This window comes from Chrysemys picta, chromosome 4, assembly GCF_011386835.1.
Source record: "Chrysemys picta bellii isolate R12L10 chromosome 4, ASM1138683v2, whole genome shotgun sequence".
Taxonomy (NCBI): Eukaryota; Metazoa; Chordata; order Testudines; family Emydidae; genus Chrysemys; species Chrysemys picta.
In genome coordinates, this window is record NC_088794.1 from 932925 (window position 1) to 949038 (window position 16114).

Consider the following 16114-nt stretch of genomic DNA (forward strand, 5'->3'; position numbering starts at 1 on the left):
CAGGTCATGCTGACGCTGTCTCTCATTCTCCTGTCTCTGTCTCTCTTTCTCCTGTCTCTGTCTCTCATTCTCCTCCCGTTCACGCTGATGCTGTCTCTCATTCTCCTCCCGTTCATGCTGTCTCTGTCTCTCTTCACGCTGATGCTGTCTCTCTTTCTCCTCCCGTTCACGCTGATGCTGTCTCTCTTTCTCCTCCCGTTCATGCTGTCTCTGTCGTTCACGATCCTCCAGCTCTCTCAGTTTTAGCTCTTTCTCCCATTCCAGCCAATTCCGCTCCCCGGATGCCGAACGTCGCCGGGAGGATCCTCTGCTGGCCGGCGGGCTTCGCCGGGGGGACCCCCTGCTGGCCGGGGGGGTCACGGCGCCTTCGGTATTTGCTGGGCTCCTCCCCACCCTTCCCCTAGGCATAGGAAGGAGGGGTCTCGGGAAGCCCTCAGCAGCCGGCTGACCACTCCCAGCTGGGACAGACACTGGTGCCTGCGCTGCATTTGCCAGGCTGCTTCCCTGAGACACAGGGATCAGTTCATTCGCGCGATCTTCCGCCTCCAGCTGGGCAATGAGCTGTTCTTTGGTGAGCCTCCCAATGCGCAGCTGCCTCTGCTTGCACAGCTCCACCAGGTCGCTCTTAAGCCGCTTGGCATACATCTTCCTGCTGGCCACTCACCGGCCTGTGTGCTCACAGCTCCCCACAGTTCCCAGGGGGACCCCTAGTGTTCCAGCCCTTCTCGAGGTCACCACCTCTCTGCCAGGGTCGAGCTGCAGACTCCTCCGCCCCTGGGACCACTCGCTGCGATCCCCCCGGGGGACCCTGTTACTGCAAAAGTCCTTCTCGCTGGTCACACACTCCCAGGGGTAATAACCGTCTCTCTCTCACTCTTCAGCACGCCTGGTCCCCGTCAATCCCCCTTCGTTTTACTGCTCCCCAGTCACTTACTGCAGGAAGCGCCGTCCACGGGGTGCAGTAGATCCCACCGCTGCCACCAGTTGTTGCGGATTGTGGGGGAGTTAGGGCCCTGCACCCCTCTTCCCGAGATTCACTGCGACTCTCAGCCAACCAGTAAAGCAGAAGGTTTATTTAAGGACAGGAACACAGTCTCAAGCAGAGCGTGTAGGTACGACCAGACCCCCTCAATTAGGTCCCTCTGGGAGGTTCAGGGAGCTTAGACCCCAGCTTGGGGTTCCCTGCGTTGTACCACCCAGCCCCAACCGAAACTAAACTCCAAACTCCTCCCGCTGCTCCTCTCCTTTGTTCAGTCTCCCGGGCAGAAGGTGTTAATTCTCCCCACCCCCGTTCCTGGCTCAGGTTACAGCTCAGGTAGCTTCCTTCAAGGGAAGTCCCACATCCCCACTGCAACCCCCCTGCAACATTCCCAGGTCAAATCTGCCCTGCTCCCTGCTCCGTCACAAGGTGTCACTTCTCCCACCCCCTCCTGGCTCAGGTTACAGCTCAGGTAACTCAATGTAACTCCCAGGCTCCATTCCCAGGTCAAATCCGCCCTGTCCCTGCTCCGTCACAGGGGGTGAAGCCCAGGGCAAATGACTGTGGGGAGAAGGATCGGCCCCAGTCCATACAGCCCCCACAGGGGCCGGAGCCACCGGGGATAAGGACATGCGGCCTCCGACTGGCAGCACGACACGGAGCGTGACGAGCGTTTTATTCCTTATCCGCGCGCTGCAGCTGGCACCGCGCTGGGAGCTGATCACATGCCGCGCAGTCCCCTCCCGACACGCCGAACTACAGCCCCCCACCCCCACTGTCCCCGCCCAGCTCGCTACCCGGGGTCTCCCAGCGGCACAGCCACAGTGCAGGCAGATAGACCCCCCCATGGGCGTCCAGCCGTCAGCCCCTGACCCTGCCAGCCTCCCCCATCTGACATCCAGCCCCTGGCGTCCCCAGCGGCTCGAGACATCCCAGAGCCCCTTAGGGGAGACGGGGCCTGTGTCCCCATGGGCGCGCAGGATCCCGGCCCCCCGGATTTGCGGTCACACCCTGCGGAAGCGAAGCCGTTGCTGTGATGTGGGTGTCCCCGTCCGTCCCCGGGGATCCCAGCCCCGTTTCTGCGGGAGCTGTGTCCGGGGACGCTGCGAGCCCAGCGGGCTCTGGGCGGACGACCGAGGGCTCACGCCTGTGCCGTCTGGTTGGCGCTCTCAGCCTGTGCCCGGGGTGGGCTCTCCTCGGCCTCCGGGCTGCCCAGACACTCCTTCACCTCGGCAGCCAGCCGGGCCAGGTGCCGCTGGAGCTCGCTGGCCGAGCGGACGCAGCCCCCGATCACCTCCTCCAGCTGCCGCAGCCGTGGGGCGCCCCCGCCCAGGGGGCAGCTGTTGGGGGGCACCGTCGGGTCTGCAACAACAGCACGGCATCGCGTCAGGGTCACTGCAGGGTCCCAGCCCCTCGGCAGCCTGCCCCACTCCAACCACGGCCTCACCCTGCAGGGCGGTGATGGGGAGCAGGGCGGGGTACTGGCAAGGCATGTGGGTGCAGGCAGTATGAGGAGTGGGGCGGGGCGGTGCCCCCCAGCAGCGGGCGCTGTGGGTGCAGGAGAACTGGCCGTGCGGGCGGGTGGGGGTGCCCGGGGGGGGCAGGAGAACTGGCCGTGCAGGCGGGTCGGTGCCCCCCAGCAGGGGGCGCTGTGGGGGCAGGAGAACTGGCCGTGCGGGCGGGTCGGTGCCCCCCAGCAGGGGGCGCTGTGGGGGCAGGAGAGGGGCGGGTGGGGGCTGCCCGGGGGGGGCAGGAGAACTGGCCGTGCGGGCGGGTGGGGGCTGCCCGGGGGGGGCAGGAGAACTGGCCGTGCGGGCGGTGGGGGTTGCCCGGGGGGGGGCAGGAGAACTGGCCATGCGGGCGGGTCGGTGCCCCCCAGCAGGGGGCGCTGTGGGGGTAGGAGAACTGGCCGTGCGGGCGGGTGGGGGCTGCCCAGGGTGGGCAGGAGAACTGGCCATGCGGGCGGGTCGGTGCCCCCCAGCAGGGGGCGCTGTGGGGGCAGGAGAACTGGCCATGCGGGCGGGTGGGGGCTGCCCGGGGGGGGGCAGGAGAACTGGCCATGCGGGCGGGTCGGTGCCCCCCAGCAGGGGGCGCTGGTGCTGCTTTGCCCCCCAACCCCCGTGCTCACCTGCCACGCGCAGGGTGAGGCTGCCCTGGGCCTGGTCGGGCGGGTAGAGGATGTAGCAGGTCCACTCCCCGCTGTCGCTGGCGGTGACGCGCTGCAGCACCAGCGAGACGTTCCCGTTCCTCACCTCGTCCTCGGCCAGGCTGAGTCCCGCCCGCGCCGCCCGCACCGCCCCGGCGAACTCCAGCACCGTGCGCCCCTCGTGCCGCCAGCGCACCTGCAGCTGCTCCAGCTCCAGGGGCGGGTAGTCGGCCCCGACGAGGCACTCCAGCACCACGCGCTGCCCGGGGCGCGCCCGCACCGGCGAGGGGCCCACCGACACCTGCAGCCAGGCCGCTGCGGGGAGAGGGGCAGGGTCACCCCCGCCGGGGCTGGTCTGCCATGGGCCCGCCCGCTGCACCGCCAGCCGGGCACCCGTCCCTCCCAGCATCCTCTGGGGCGTGTCCGTTCTCCCCCAGCATCCTCTGGGGCGTGTCCGATCTCCCCCAGCATCCTCTGGGGTGGGAGGGCGCCCCATTCACTCCCAGCATCCTCTGGGGCGTGACCGTTCTCCCCCAGCATCCTCTGGGGCGGGGGGGTGCCCCGTTCACTCCCAGCATCCTCTGGGGCAGGGGGGGTGCCCCATTCTCCCCCAGCATCCTCTGGGGTGGGGGGGCGCCCCGTTCACTCCCAGCATCCTCTGGGGCGTGTCTCGTTCTCCCCCAGCATCCTCTGGGGCAGGGGGGGTGTCCCGTTCACTCCCAGCATCCTCTGGGGCGGGGGGGTTCCCCGTTCACTCACAGCATCCTCTGGGGCGGGGGGGTTCTCCCCCAGCATCCTCTGGGGCGGGGGGCGCCCCATTCTCTCCCAGCATCCTCTGGGGCGTGTCTCGTTCACTCCCAGCATCCTCTGGGGCGGGGGGCGCCCCGTTCACTCCCAGCATCCTCTGGGGTGGGGGGGGCGCCCCTTTCACTCCCAGCATCCTCTGGGGTGTGTCCCGTTTTCCCCCAGCATCCTCTGGGGCGGGGGGGGGGGGTGTCCGTTCTCCCCCAGCATCCTCTGGGGCGTGTCTCGTTCACTCCCAGCATCCTCTGGGGCGTGACCGTTCTCCCCCAGCATCCTCTGGGGCGGGGGGGGTGTCCGTTCACTCCCAGGATCCTCTGGGGCGGGGGGACCCCTCCTGGGGTGGAGTTGCCCCTGCTCCCTGCAGGACAGTTCCTGCTGCCCCCAAAGCTTTGGATGGGCCTTGAATCTCTCCAGGCCAGGTCGTTCTCCAGCCCCCTGGCCCTGCCCCCCAGCTCTGTTGGGGTCCCCACACCCTGCCCTGGGGTGATGGGGGGAACTGCCTGGCCCTCCCGCTTTGGGGAAGCAGGGGCAGCTCTCATCTCCCCCCTGAGCTGGCTCCCGCCCTCCTGCCTGTCTTGGGCAGATTCAGGGGGAACCCCCAAGGCAGTGAGGTGCCCTGTCTTGGGGAGATCCCGGGGCAGCGAGGGCCCTGTCTCGGGGAGGTCACAGGGGAACCCCAGGGCAGTGAGGGGCCAGTCTCGGGGAGATCCTGGGGCAGCGAGGGGCCAGTCTAGGGGAGGTCACAGGGGAACCCCAGGGCAGTGAGGGGCCAATCTCGGGGAGACCCAGGGGGGCCCGCGGCGGGACAGGCCCCATACTCACCAGCTGCCACGCAGCACAGGGCCAGCATGGCCCCGCGCAGACACATCTCTGGGGGTGCGCGCAGGGGGGCAGGAGGCATCGTCACTGCACCGGAGTGCCAGGGCCGTGCTGATAAAGGGCCAGCCGTGTGGCAGGGCCCCGATAAGCCCCGAACGTGGCCAGCAGCCCCCTGATTGGCTGGGACGTCCCGTCCCATCCCCCCAGGCACGTCGGCGCCGTCTGTCCAGGTTGTTTTTATCCTGGGGCAGCTGGTGACCTCGTGGGGCCGGGACCCAGGGACCCCCAGGACCCCCGTGTAGGACTGTCCCAGCCGGGCCTGCGGAGGCGGGTCCCTGCCCCAGCTCTGCTCTGTGTCGGCGCGGGGACCCCAGCCCAGGGGTGTGTGACCCCCCACCCAGCTCTGGGCTCTGCTCCCCTCGGGTCATAGTCGCCCCTTCCCGGGGGCAGCGCTGCCCGAGCCCGGCCAGGCCTCAGCCAATGCCCCGGCCACGGGACACCCTCTCCTCCCTCCCGGGCAGCGTCCCAGCAGGGAGAGGGGCCAGACCCTGCACCCCCTGGGATGGGGCAACCCCTGTTCCCCTCCGGGGGGGCCTGTCCTACCGCCCCAGGCACAGAGAGTGTGGGGCGGGGATGGGGGCCCAGCTGCGGGGTTCACCCCCACCCCCCCGCATTGCAGACAAGGACACAGATCGTGCATCACCAGCGGCTTTATTCAGACAACAGCTCACAACCTGCGTCCCAGTGCCACCCCATGGGGCCACCCGAAAGCTGAACCCCTTCCCATCCCATCCCCCCAATACACAACCCCCACCCTGCCCCAATGCACAGCGCCCCACAGCATCCCCCCACAGGCAGCACCAAGCAAAGCCCCCACCCCCTCTGCCCCCCCAGCCCCGATCCTGTTCCAGCAGCTCCCTGGTGCTTTCCCTCCATGATGCCTCCCCTGCCGCTCTCTCCATATCCCCCCCCCCCAGCTGGCCCCAAAGATGCCCCACAGCGCCGAGATCAGCCCCCCCCCCCGGCGCAGCCCGGGCGCCCCCTGGGGTCAGGGCCGGGCTCAGGCCTTCCCCCCACCCCCGGCGCCCGCCGCCTCCAGCGTGCGGCTGATCTGCTGCAGGAGGGTCAGCGCCTGGTCCAGCTTCTCCAGCACCAGGGGGTCGGGGTCGGGGGCGCAGGCGTGAGGGGCCACGGCCTCCGGCTCCTCCGCGGGCGGCTTCGCGGGGTCTGCGGGGCACAAACCGGGGACACCCGTCACCACGACCGGCGCACGCCTGCCCCTGCCGCCCCGCCGCCTCCACCACAGGGGCAGCAACTGCGGCTGCTGCAGCCCCCACCTCGCCCAGCAGGGGGCGCTGTGGGGGGGAGCTCCCAGCTACTCCCGCTTTGCCCAGCAGGGGGTGCTGTGGGGGGAGCTCCCAGCTACTCCCGCTTTGCCCAGCAGGGGGCGCTGTGGGGGGAGCTCCCAGCTACTCCCGCCTTGCCCAGCAGGGGGCGCTGTGGGGGAGCTCTCAGCTACTCCCGCTCCCGCCTCGCCCAGCAGGGGGCGCTGTGGGGGAGCTCTCAGCTACTCCCGCTCCCGCCTCGCCCAGCAGGGGGCGCTGTGGGGGAGCTCTCAGCTACTCCCGCTCCCGCCTCGCCCAGCAGGGGGCGCTGTGGGGGGAGCTCCCAGCTACTCCCGCTCCCGCCTCGCCCAGCAGGGGGCACTGTGGGGAGTGGGCGGGGCGCTGGCTGTGGGGGCAGGGCCCAACTACTCCCGCCTCGCCCAGCAGGGGGCACTGTGGGGAGTGGGCGGGGCGCTGGCTGTGGGGGCAGGGCCCAACTACTCCCGCCTCGCCCAGCAGGGGGCACTGTGGGGAGTGGGCGGGGCGCTGGCTGTGGGGGCAGGGCCCAACTACTCCAGCCTCTCCCAGCAGGGGGCGCTGTGGGCACGGGGTGGGAGCTCTGTCCGGGGGCCGGGGAATGGAGCGGGTGCACTGGCTGTGGGTGGGAGCTCCCAGCTCTATGGAGAGCAAGGGGAGTGTTGGCCAGCCTGTGACAGGACCCCATGGCAGGGCCCTATGCATGACCCATAGCACGACCCATGACAGGGCCCGTGGCAGGACCCCATGCCAGGACTGCATGGCAGGGCCCCATGCATGGCCCATAGCAGGACCCATGGCACAACCCTGGCGGGCCCCATGGCAGGCCCCATGGCTCGACCATAGCAGGACCCATGCACAACCCATGGCATGACCCATAACAGGCCCCCTGGCGGGCCGGCCACCTTACCCTCGACTTGGAGGACGACCTGTTTGATGCGCACGTCGGGCGCATAGGTGACGTAGCAGCGGTAGTTGCCGGCACTCTCCGGGGTCACCTTGCTGAGGTAGAGCGCAGCGTTGCCGCTCCGTAGCCCCTCCACGTTCAGGTTGGCGCCCGGCCGGCTCCCGCTCACCACGTTGTCGAACTCCACCAGCTGCCCGCCCCGGTGGAACCACTGCACCACCAGCTGGCTCAGGTCCACGGGCGGCTGCGCCACGGAGAACTGGCACTTCAGCACCACGTCGTCCCCCACCTTGGCTCGCACCGGGGAGGCATCCGTCTCCACCGCCAGCTTGCCGGCTGCACGGGCACAGACAGCAGGGGAGGGTCAGCGGCCGGGAAGGGGGTGACGCGGAGACCGGCTTGGCCCAGCGGTGACGCTGACAGCCGCTCGGCCAGGAAGCAGCGGCCTCAGTAAAGCCGTAGGGTCCCTGCACCAGCACTGGGGATTGGGATGGAAGCGGGGACAGTGGGGGATTGTCTCTGCCCTGCTCCCTCCAGCTCCCGGCCCAGTCAGGGGTGCTGGCAATGGGGGTCTCCTGGGCCCCCCGATGGAGCCCTCCCCACCCTGCCCAGGGGGTCAGCCCCTCGGGGGCTCTGCCCTGCAGCGGAGGGCCGTGTTAGCCCCTCAGGGCGCCCCGTGTCCATGGCGGGTCCCGGCCACTCACCGCAGCCCCCGAGGAGGCCGAGGACGACAAGGAGGGTCAGCGGGGAGCGGCTCATCGCGACACTGGCGCTGTCTGCGTCTGCTCCGCAGGGCGTCAGGCTCAGACTGGCAGCACCCAGCCCCCGCTCGGCCAGGGGCAGCGTTATCGGGGGCAGCAGCGAACGGCTCCGTAACGGGCGGGAGGGCGCGGCCCAGCCACAGCTGGACCCCGGAGATAAGGCTTGTACTGATCATTCGCTGACATGTGCCCCACGGCGCCCGGCCTGGGTCTGTGCTGATCCCCCCAGAGAGCCTGGGGTCAGTGCCAGCCCTGGCCCCCCGGCCTGGGTCTGTGCTGATCCCTCCCCCAGCCTGGGGTCTGTTCCAGCCCTGCCCCCCCGCAGGCCTGGGGTCTGTGCCAGCCCTGCCCCCCCGGCCTGGGTCTGTGCTGATCCCCCCAGAGAGCCTGGGGTCTGTGCCAGCCCTGCCCCCCACACTGGCTGCCAAGCTGCCCGTCCCCGTTTGGTGCACACACACCCCCACTGGCAGCCAGGACCGGATTAACCTTTTGTGGGCCTGGTGCCAAACATATTTGTTGGCCCCCCTGGGGGCAATGGAGCCTGGCGCGAGGGGCCGGCCAGGGGCACGGCCTGGCAGGTGGCCCCGCTCCACCCAGCCCAGTGCAAGGGCACTAGTTACAAACCAGCACACTGTGCCCCCCCGGCCGAGACAGGCCAGGCTTCTGCCCCAGTCCCAGGGGGCTCGGCTCCGGAGAGACAGGGGGGCGGGCCACAGGTGGTGGGAAGCAGAGACTGCCCGGAGCTGGAGAGGCACTGGGGTCCGGCCAGGGGGCTGAGAGGAGCAGGGGGTCGGCGGGTGGGAGCCAGCGGGGTCTCAGGGCGCAGTGCAAGTGGAGCGGGTCGGGGCCCCTTCTGGGCATGGGCCCAGCTCCATGGCGCCATTGTAAACCCAGCACTGCTGGTGGCTCCTCCCCGACTGTCCCGGCCTGACCCCCACACACACTGTGCCCCAGGAGTGTCTCATGGGGCCAGGCTGGCCTGTCCCTGGGGTAACTCGGGGCTTCCCCGGGCCAGTGCCGGAGGGGCCGAGGGGCCCGGGAAGGTTCCGGGGTGGCCGAGGGGAAGGGGGGGGCGGCTGACGGCTGGGGTTTGGTGGCTGAGGGAGTCGGGGGGCAGGGTGCCAGGAGGCGGTTGGGGTGACCCCCGTGAGCCCCAGGGATTGCTGGAGGATGGGCGGTTATACGCACAGGCACAGCCTCGACCCCTCTCCACACCCCTGCCCCCCTGACAGCCCCCCCCAAACCCCTGACCCATCTAACCCCCCCGCTCCCTGTCCCCTGACCGGGGCCGCCGCCCTGGGGCCCAAGCTGAGACGGGGCGGAGCCGCTGGGGCCAGGGCTGGAGCCGCTGGAGCCAGGGGTGCTTGGCCGGGGCCGGAGGGAGCCGCTTGGCCAGGACAGGACTGGGCCGCGCCTCCCCAGAGCCCTTCTCGTCGCGTCCCCCCCACCCTAGCTTACCTGCTGCTGCCGCCCGCCCCTGCTTGTTTTCAGCCTTCCCGCGAACATCTGATTGGCGGGAAGCAGGGGAGGGGAGGAGCAGGGGGCGGAGCTGTGACGAACTGGGCCTGTTCTCACTGTGGTCTGTGAATGCTGACAGGGGAGTGTGGCTGGGATAGTCTGCATTGGAGGATGGGATCTGCCCGGGGGCGCATTCCTGGGAGTGTAACATGAGAACCCAGGAAGGGGTTGAAGGCCAGGTGACTCCTGAGCCCGGGAAACTGAACAAAGGCTGTGGGAGGGGTCGCTGAGGGCAGTGTGCTGGAAGCAGGCTGGAGAGATGGCTGGGAGGCAGAGATGGCTCTGACCTCCCAAGGGGGGCTGGGCTGGGATGCCCGGGGACCCCAAGATGGACCTAACTGAGGGGATCCCTGTTGTCAGTGCCTGCAAGACCTGTCTTGGACTGTATTCCTGTCATCCAAATAAACCTTCTGCTTTACTGGCTGGCTGAGAGTCATGGTGAATCGCAGGAAGCCGGGGGTGCAGGGCCCTGAGTCCCCCAATACCTCGTGACAACTGGTGGCAGCGGTGGGATCTACTGCACCCCGTGGACGGCGCTTCCTGCAGTAAGTGACTGGGGAGCAGTAAAACAAAGGGGGATTGACGGGGACCAGGCGTGCTGAAGAGGGGGAGAGAGACGGTTATTACCCCTGGGAGTGTGTGACCAGCGAGAAGGACTTTTGCAGTAACAGGGTCCCCCGGGGGGATCGCAGCGAGTGGTCCCAGGGGCGGAGGAGTCTGCAGCTCGACCCTGGCAGAGAGGCGGTGACCTCGAGAAGGGCTGGCACACTAGGGGTCCCCCTGGGAACTGTGGGGAGCTGTGAGCACACAGGCCGGTGAGTGGCCAGCAGGAAGATGTACGCCAAGCGGCTTAAGAGCGACCTGGTGGAGCTGTGCAAGCAGAGGCGGCTGCGCATTGGGAGGCTCACCAAAGAACAGCTCATTGCCCAGCTGGAGGCGGAAGATCGCGCGAATGAACTGATCCCTGTGTCTCAGGGAAGCAGCCTGGCAAATGCAGCGCAGGCACCAGTGTCTGTCCCAGCTGGGAGTGGTCAGCCGGCTGCTGAGGGCTTCCCGAGACCCCTCCTTCCTATGCCTAGGGGAAGGGTGGGGAGGAGCCCAGCAAATACCGAAGGCGCCGTGACCCCCCCGGCCAGCAGGGGATCCCCCCGGCGACGTTCGGCATCCGTGGAGCGGAATTGGCTGGAATGGGAGAAAGAGCTAAAACTGAGAGAGCTGGAGGATCGTGAACAACAGAGACAGCATGAACGGGAGGAGAAAGAGAGACAGCATCAGCGTGAACGGGAGGAGAAAGAGAGACAGCGTCAGCATGAACGGGAGGAGAATGAGAGACAGCGTCAGCATGACCTGGAACTGGCGAGATTGAAGGGCAGTGAACCCACGGCTGCGGTGAGTGAGGGGGGACCCAGGACTGCACGGAGCTTTGATAAGTGCATCATGGCCCCATACAAGGAGGGGGAGGACATGGATGACTTCCTGGAGGCCTTTGAGACGGCCTGCGAGCTGCACCGGGTTGATCCCGCGGACAGACTCCGGGTCCTTACCCCCTTACTGGACCCCAAATCCGTGGCATTGTACCGCCAACTGGAAGAGGCAGAGAAAGGGGACTACGAACTATTCAAAAAGGCCCTGCTACGTGAGTTTGGGCTGACTCCTGAGATGTACCGGGAAAGGTTCCGGGGTCAGGATAAAACCCCTGAGATCTCATATCTGCAACTAGCCGCCCGCATGGAAGGATACGCCAGCAAGTGGGCTGATGGGGCCCAGACGAAGGAGGACCTGGTCAAACTGCTGGTACTGGAGCAACTGTATGAGCGGTGCCCATCTGACCTGAGGCTGTGGTTGGTGGACAGAAAGCCAGAGAACCCGCGACAGGCAGGCCGGCTGGCCGATGAGTTCGTAAAGAGCCGGTCAGGAGATAAAAGGGAGGAGTCCCAAAGGAGCAATCCCACCACAACGCAGAGAGAGAGTCACCATGGGACCTCCCCGTGGGAAAATACAGAAAAACCCCATCAGAGGGGAACATCCGGCATCAGGACCATCCGACCCACTCGAGGGGACCCATGGGACATGGGCTGCTACCACTGTGGCCAAAAGGGCCACATACGGGCCCAGTGCCCCAGGCTCAGGGACAGACTGAGCAGGCCGAACCCACAGAGGGTTGACTGGGTAGAGACCCAGCCCGGCGAGAGGCAGCATTCCCAGGGAAGGGGGGCTGGCAGAGTACCACCTGCTAAGGAGGGAGGAGAGCCCCAGGCTAGCTTCTCTGGGGGGCCAGATGCTCCGGATTCAAAGTTCTCCGTTTACAGGGTTGGCGCGGGGCTGTCCCTGCGGAGCGAGTGCCTTGTTCCCCTGGAGGTGGATGGGAAGAAAGTTTATGGATACTGGGACACGGGCGCAGAGGTGACACTGGCCCGGCCCGAGGTGGTGGCCCCAGATCGGGTGGTGCCCAACACCTTCCTGACCCTGACCGGGGTGGGCGGGACCCCATTCAAGGTTCCCGTAGCGAGGGTACACCTGAAATGGGGGGCCAAGGAGGGCCCCAAGGACGTGGGAGTGCACCACCATTTGCCCACTGAGGTGTTGATGGGGGGGGACCTAGAGGACTGGCCAAGCAGCCCCCAGACCGCCTTAGTTGTGACCCGCAGTCCGAGCCGGCGAGGGGCACTGCGCCCTGGCCTTGGGGGGGGTGCCTTGCCTGAGGCGCAGGACCCTAACCTGGTGGGGAGGGAACGCCCAGGGACGCGGCTCAGGGAGGCTGCAGCTTCGGACCCAGCGGGCGAGAAAGAGCAGGTGGCCATCCCCGTCCCAGCTGCTGAGTTCCAGGCCGAGGTGCAGAGAGATCCCTCCTTGCGGAAGATAAGGGACCTGGCCGACCTCAATGCGGTACAGACCATGGGACGAGGTGGCCGGAAAAGGTTCCTGTGGGAGAAGGGATTCCTGTACCGAGAATGGGCTCCCCCAGGGAAAATGGAGTCAGGGGGGATCAGGAGGCAGCTGGTGGTACCCCAGAAGTATCGCCGCCAGCTGCTGTGCCGGGCCCATGACATTCCCCTCTCAGGGCACCAGGGAACCTGGCGTACCCAGCAGAGGCTGCTACGGAGCTTTTACTGGCCTGGGGTCTTTGTTACTGTCCGACAGTACTGCGGATCCTGTGACCCCTGTCAGAGGGGGAGGAAGGCCTGGGACAAGGGGAAAACAGCTTTAGGACCCTTGCCCAGCATAGAGGAGCCTTTTCGGAGGGTGGCCAAGGTAAAAAGGGCGGCTCTAAACCAAGAGAGCCCAAAGCACAGACCTCCAGACTGGAGCGCTGGGAGAAGACCACAACCCAGTTGGAGCCCCAGAGGTATGGGGGTGGGAAAAGGGCACAGGCCGCATAAACCTTCCCACATGCGAACTGCGAGTGCCATCAAGCAACCCCAACCTAAGGGGGGGCGTGAAACTGGAGGGGCCTGGTGTAATTCTCACCAAGGAATGAGGGATGCGGGGGCATCCATGGGAACGGGGGTAGGTTCGAACTTCCCCGGGTCACTGGCTAAAGTGACCCTGCTCAGTTCGGTCTCGAAGGGGGGAGAGATGTGACGAACTGGGCCTGTTCTCACTGTGGTCTGTGAATGCTGACAGGGGAGTGTGGCTGGGATAGTCTGCATTGGAGGATGGGATCGGCCCGGGGGCGCATTCCTGGGAGTGTAACATGAGAACCCAGGAAGGGGTTGGAGGCCAGGTGACTCCTGAGCCCGGGAAACTGAACAAAGGCTGTGGGTGGGGTCGCTGAAGGCAGTGTGCTGGAAGCAGGCTGGAGAGATGGCTGGGAGGCAGAGATGGCTCTGACCTCCCAAGGGGGGCTGGGCTGGGATGCCCGGGGACCCCAAGATGGACCTAACTGAGGGGATCCCTGTTGTCAGTGCCTGCAAGACCTGTCCTGGACTGTATTCCTGTCATCCAAATAAACCTTCTGCTTTACTGGCTGGCTGAGAGTCATGGTGAATCGCAGGAAGCCGGGGGTGCAGGGCCCTGAGTCCCCCAATACCTCGTGACAGGAGCGTTCAGGGGCAGGAAGGAGCAGGGGGCGGAGCGTGCAGGGGAGGGGGAGGAGCAGGGGGCGGAGCGTTCAGGGGAGGGGAGGAGCAGGGGGCGGAGCGTGCAGGGGAGGGGGAGGAGCAGGGGGCGGAGCGTTCAGGGGAGGGGAGGAGCAGGGGGCGGAGCGTGCAGGGGAGGGGGAGGAGCAGGGGTGGAGCATTCAGGGGAGGGGAGGAGCAGGGGGCGGAGCGTGCAGGGGAGGGGGAGGAGCAGGGGTGGAGCATTCAGGGGAGGGGGGAAGCAGGGGGCGGAGCGTTCAGGAGAGGGGAGGAGCAGGGGGCGGAGCGTTCGGGGGGAGGACGGGGAAGACAGCTGCAGGGCCGGGCGGCTGCAGGGGATGGGGGGAGCCGGGAAGGGGCTTTGGCTGCCGAGTGGCGGCTTTTCAGTCTATAAATAGCCGACCAGGAAAAATCCCAGAGATTTTTAGATTTTTAGAAATCCCCCCCGGACGGCTATTTATAGACCGAAAAACCGGACATGTCCGGGGAAATCCAGACGTATGGTAGCCCTAATCAAACAATTTCAACGAGTTTCCACCTTTTCAACAGCTTTTCACCATTGTCTCCCAAACACAACCACATGTCATAGACCTGTATTTAAAATTCATTTTGACTTAATTTTTATTCTTTTTAAGTTATGTTAAAGGGAAGTGTGGTTGTTAAAGTTTGTGCTTCTAAACAGTTAACAAAAGTGGAACGTATCACAAGCAAATATAAAAAGTTTGGTTAAAAAAGTCTGTTACTCACCCTTTTGAGAAAACAGAGTGTTCAGCAGGGGAAAGCAATACACCTTCTAATAGCAGATTGTGAACATCTATTTTAGCAGTTAGGAATTATATTTAGTATACGATATTAGTAATGTACCTCAAGTGAAAACAAATGTCTATACAACAACTGCAAAAGTATAGCTTGTGTTATAAAAGACTTTGGTCGCAATTACATTGTAAACACACTCAGTTAATCCGTTTCAGAGTAGCAGCCGTGTTAGTTTGTATCAGCAAAAAGAACGAGGAGTCCTTGGAGCACCTTAGAGACTAACACATTTATTTGGGCCAGGGCCAGCTCCAGGCACCAGCCCAGCAAGCAGGTGCTTGGGGCAGCCAAGGGGAAGGGGCGGTACGTCGGGCTATTCGGCGGCAATTCGGAGGCGGGTCCCTCTCGGAGGGAAGCACCTGCCACCGAATTTCCGCCAAAGAAGAAAGCGGCGCGGTGGAGCTGCTGCCGGAGTGCTGCTGATCGCAATTGTGATCGTGGCTTTTTTTTTTTCCGCTGCTTGGGGCGGCAAAAACCCTGGAGCCGATCCTGATTTGGGCCTAAGGTTTCGTGGGCTAAAATCCACTTCATGGGGTGCATGGAGTGGAAAATACAGTAGGAAGATAGATATACACAGAGAACATGAAACAATGAGGGTTGCCATACCAACTGTAACAAAAGTAATCAATTAAGATGAGCTTTTATCAGCAAGAGAAAAAAAACCTTTTGTAGTGATAATCAGGATGGCCCATTTCCAACACTTGACAAGAAGGTGTGAGTAACAGTGGGGGGGGGGGGAATTAGCATGGGGAGATAGGTTTTACTTTCTGTAATGACCCATCCACTCCCAGTCCTTATTCAAGCCTAATTTAATGGTGTCCAGTTTGCAAATGAATTCCAGTTCTGCAGTTTCTCATTGGAGTCTGTGAAGTTTTTTTGTTGGAGTATTGCGACTTTTAGGTCTGTAATTGAGTGACCAGGGAGGTTGAAGTGTTCTCCGACTGGTTTTTGAATGTTATAATTCTTGACATCTGATTTATGTCCATTTATTTTTTTGTGTAGAGACTGTCCTCCAGCATTTGCACGGCCAGGACCTCCCTGGGTAACTCGCTAATGAGCAGGTGAGACCTCTATGCTCTGACAGGCCCCATACACGGCTCGGGGGAGGGGAGAGTGGGGTTGTTGCGGAGTGTGGGGGAGTCAGGGCCCTGCACCCCTCTTCCTGAGATTCACTGCGACTCTCAACCAGCCAGTAAAGCAGAAGGTTTATTCAAGGACAGGAATACAGTCTCAAGCAGAGCGTGTAGGTATGACCAGACCCCCTCAATTAGGTCCCTCTGGGAGGTTCAGGGAGCTTAGACCCCAGCTTGGGGTTCCCTGCGTTGCACCACCCAGCCCAAACCGAAACTAAACTCCAAGCCCCTCCTGCTGCTCCTCTCCTTTGTTCAGTCTCCCGGGCAGAAGGTGTTAATTCTCCCCACCCCCGTTCCTGGCTCAGGTTACAGCTCAGGTAGCTTCCTTCAAGGGAAGTCCCCGCTCCTCGCTGCAACCCCCCTGCAACATTCCCAGGTCAAATCTGCCCCGCAGGGGTTTAGTGCTTAGAGCAGGGGTTCTAGGAGCCAGGACTCCTGGGTTCTCTCTCCAGCTCTGGGAGAGGAGTGGGGGCTGGTGGTTAGAGCAGCGGGGGCTGGGAGGCAGGACTCCTGGGTTCTTTCTCCAGCTCTGGGAGGGGAGTGGGGTCTGGTGGTTAGAGCAGCGGGTGCTGGGAGCCAGGACTCCTGGGTTCTCTCTCCAACTCTGGGAGGGGAGTGGGGGCTGGTGGGTCAGAGCAGGGAGGACTGGGAGCCAGGACTCCTGGGTTCTCTCTCGGCTCTGGGAGGGGAGTGGGGGCTGGTGGGTTAGAGCAGCGGGGGCTGGGAGCCAGGACTCCTGGGTTCTTTTCCCAGGGCACAGCAAGGCAGATATGTCCCCACAGGCCAGCTCCCCA

At 64.8% G+C, this 16114-nt stretch overlaps 3 protein-coding genes across 3 annotated transcripts in view; 1 reads left to right on the top strand and 2 right to left on the bottom strand.

Moving 5' to 3' along the window:
• Positions 1-13258, top strand: part of LOC135983278 (uncharacterized) — a 31689-nt gene extending 18431 nt beyond the window's left edge. The window contains exon 2 of the mRNA XM_065594098.1: positions 9327-13258. Within this exon, the coding sequence (XP_065450170.1) occupies positions 10130-12877 (2748 nt within the window). The 5' untranslated portion in view covers positions 9327-10129 and the 3' untranslated portion in view covers positions 12878-13258. The remainder of the gene's footprint in view (positions 1-9326) is intronic.
• LOC135983281 (uncharacterized) lies at positions 1054-5293 on the bottom strand. The gene is made up of 3 exons (XM_065594107.1): positions 4752-5293; positions 3108-3440; positions 1054-2341 (listed from the first exon to the last, which is right to left on the bottom strand). Exons 1-3 carry the CDS (start codon positions 4945-4947, stop codon positions 2121-2123), a joined length of 750 nt encoding a protein of 249 aa, XP_065450179.1. The 5' UTR covers positions 4948-5293; the 3' UTR covers positions 1054-2120.
• LOC112061608 (programmed cell death 1 ligand 1-like) lies at positions 5443-7880 on the bottom strand. Its single transcript, XM_065594108.1, has 3 exons — positions 7721-7880; positions 7020-7352; positions 5443-5975 (listed from the first exon to the last, which is right to left on the bottom strand). The coding sequence occupies exons 1-3, from the start codon at positions 7773-7775 to the stop codon at positions 5809-5811; spliced, it is 555 nt and encodes a 184-aa protein (XP_065450180.1). The 5' UTR covers positions 7776-7880; the 3' UTR covers positions 5443-5808.
• Positions 13259-16114: the final 2856 nt, after the last annotated feature.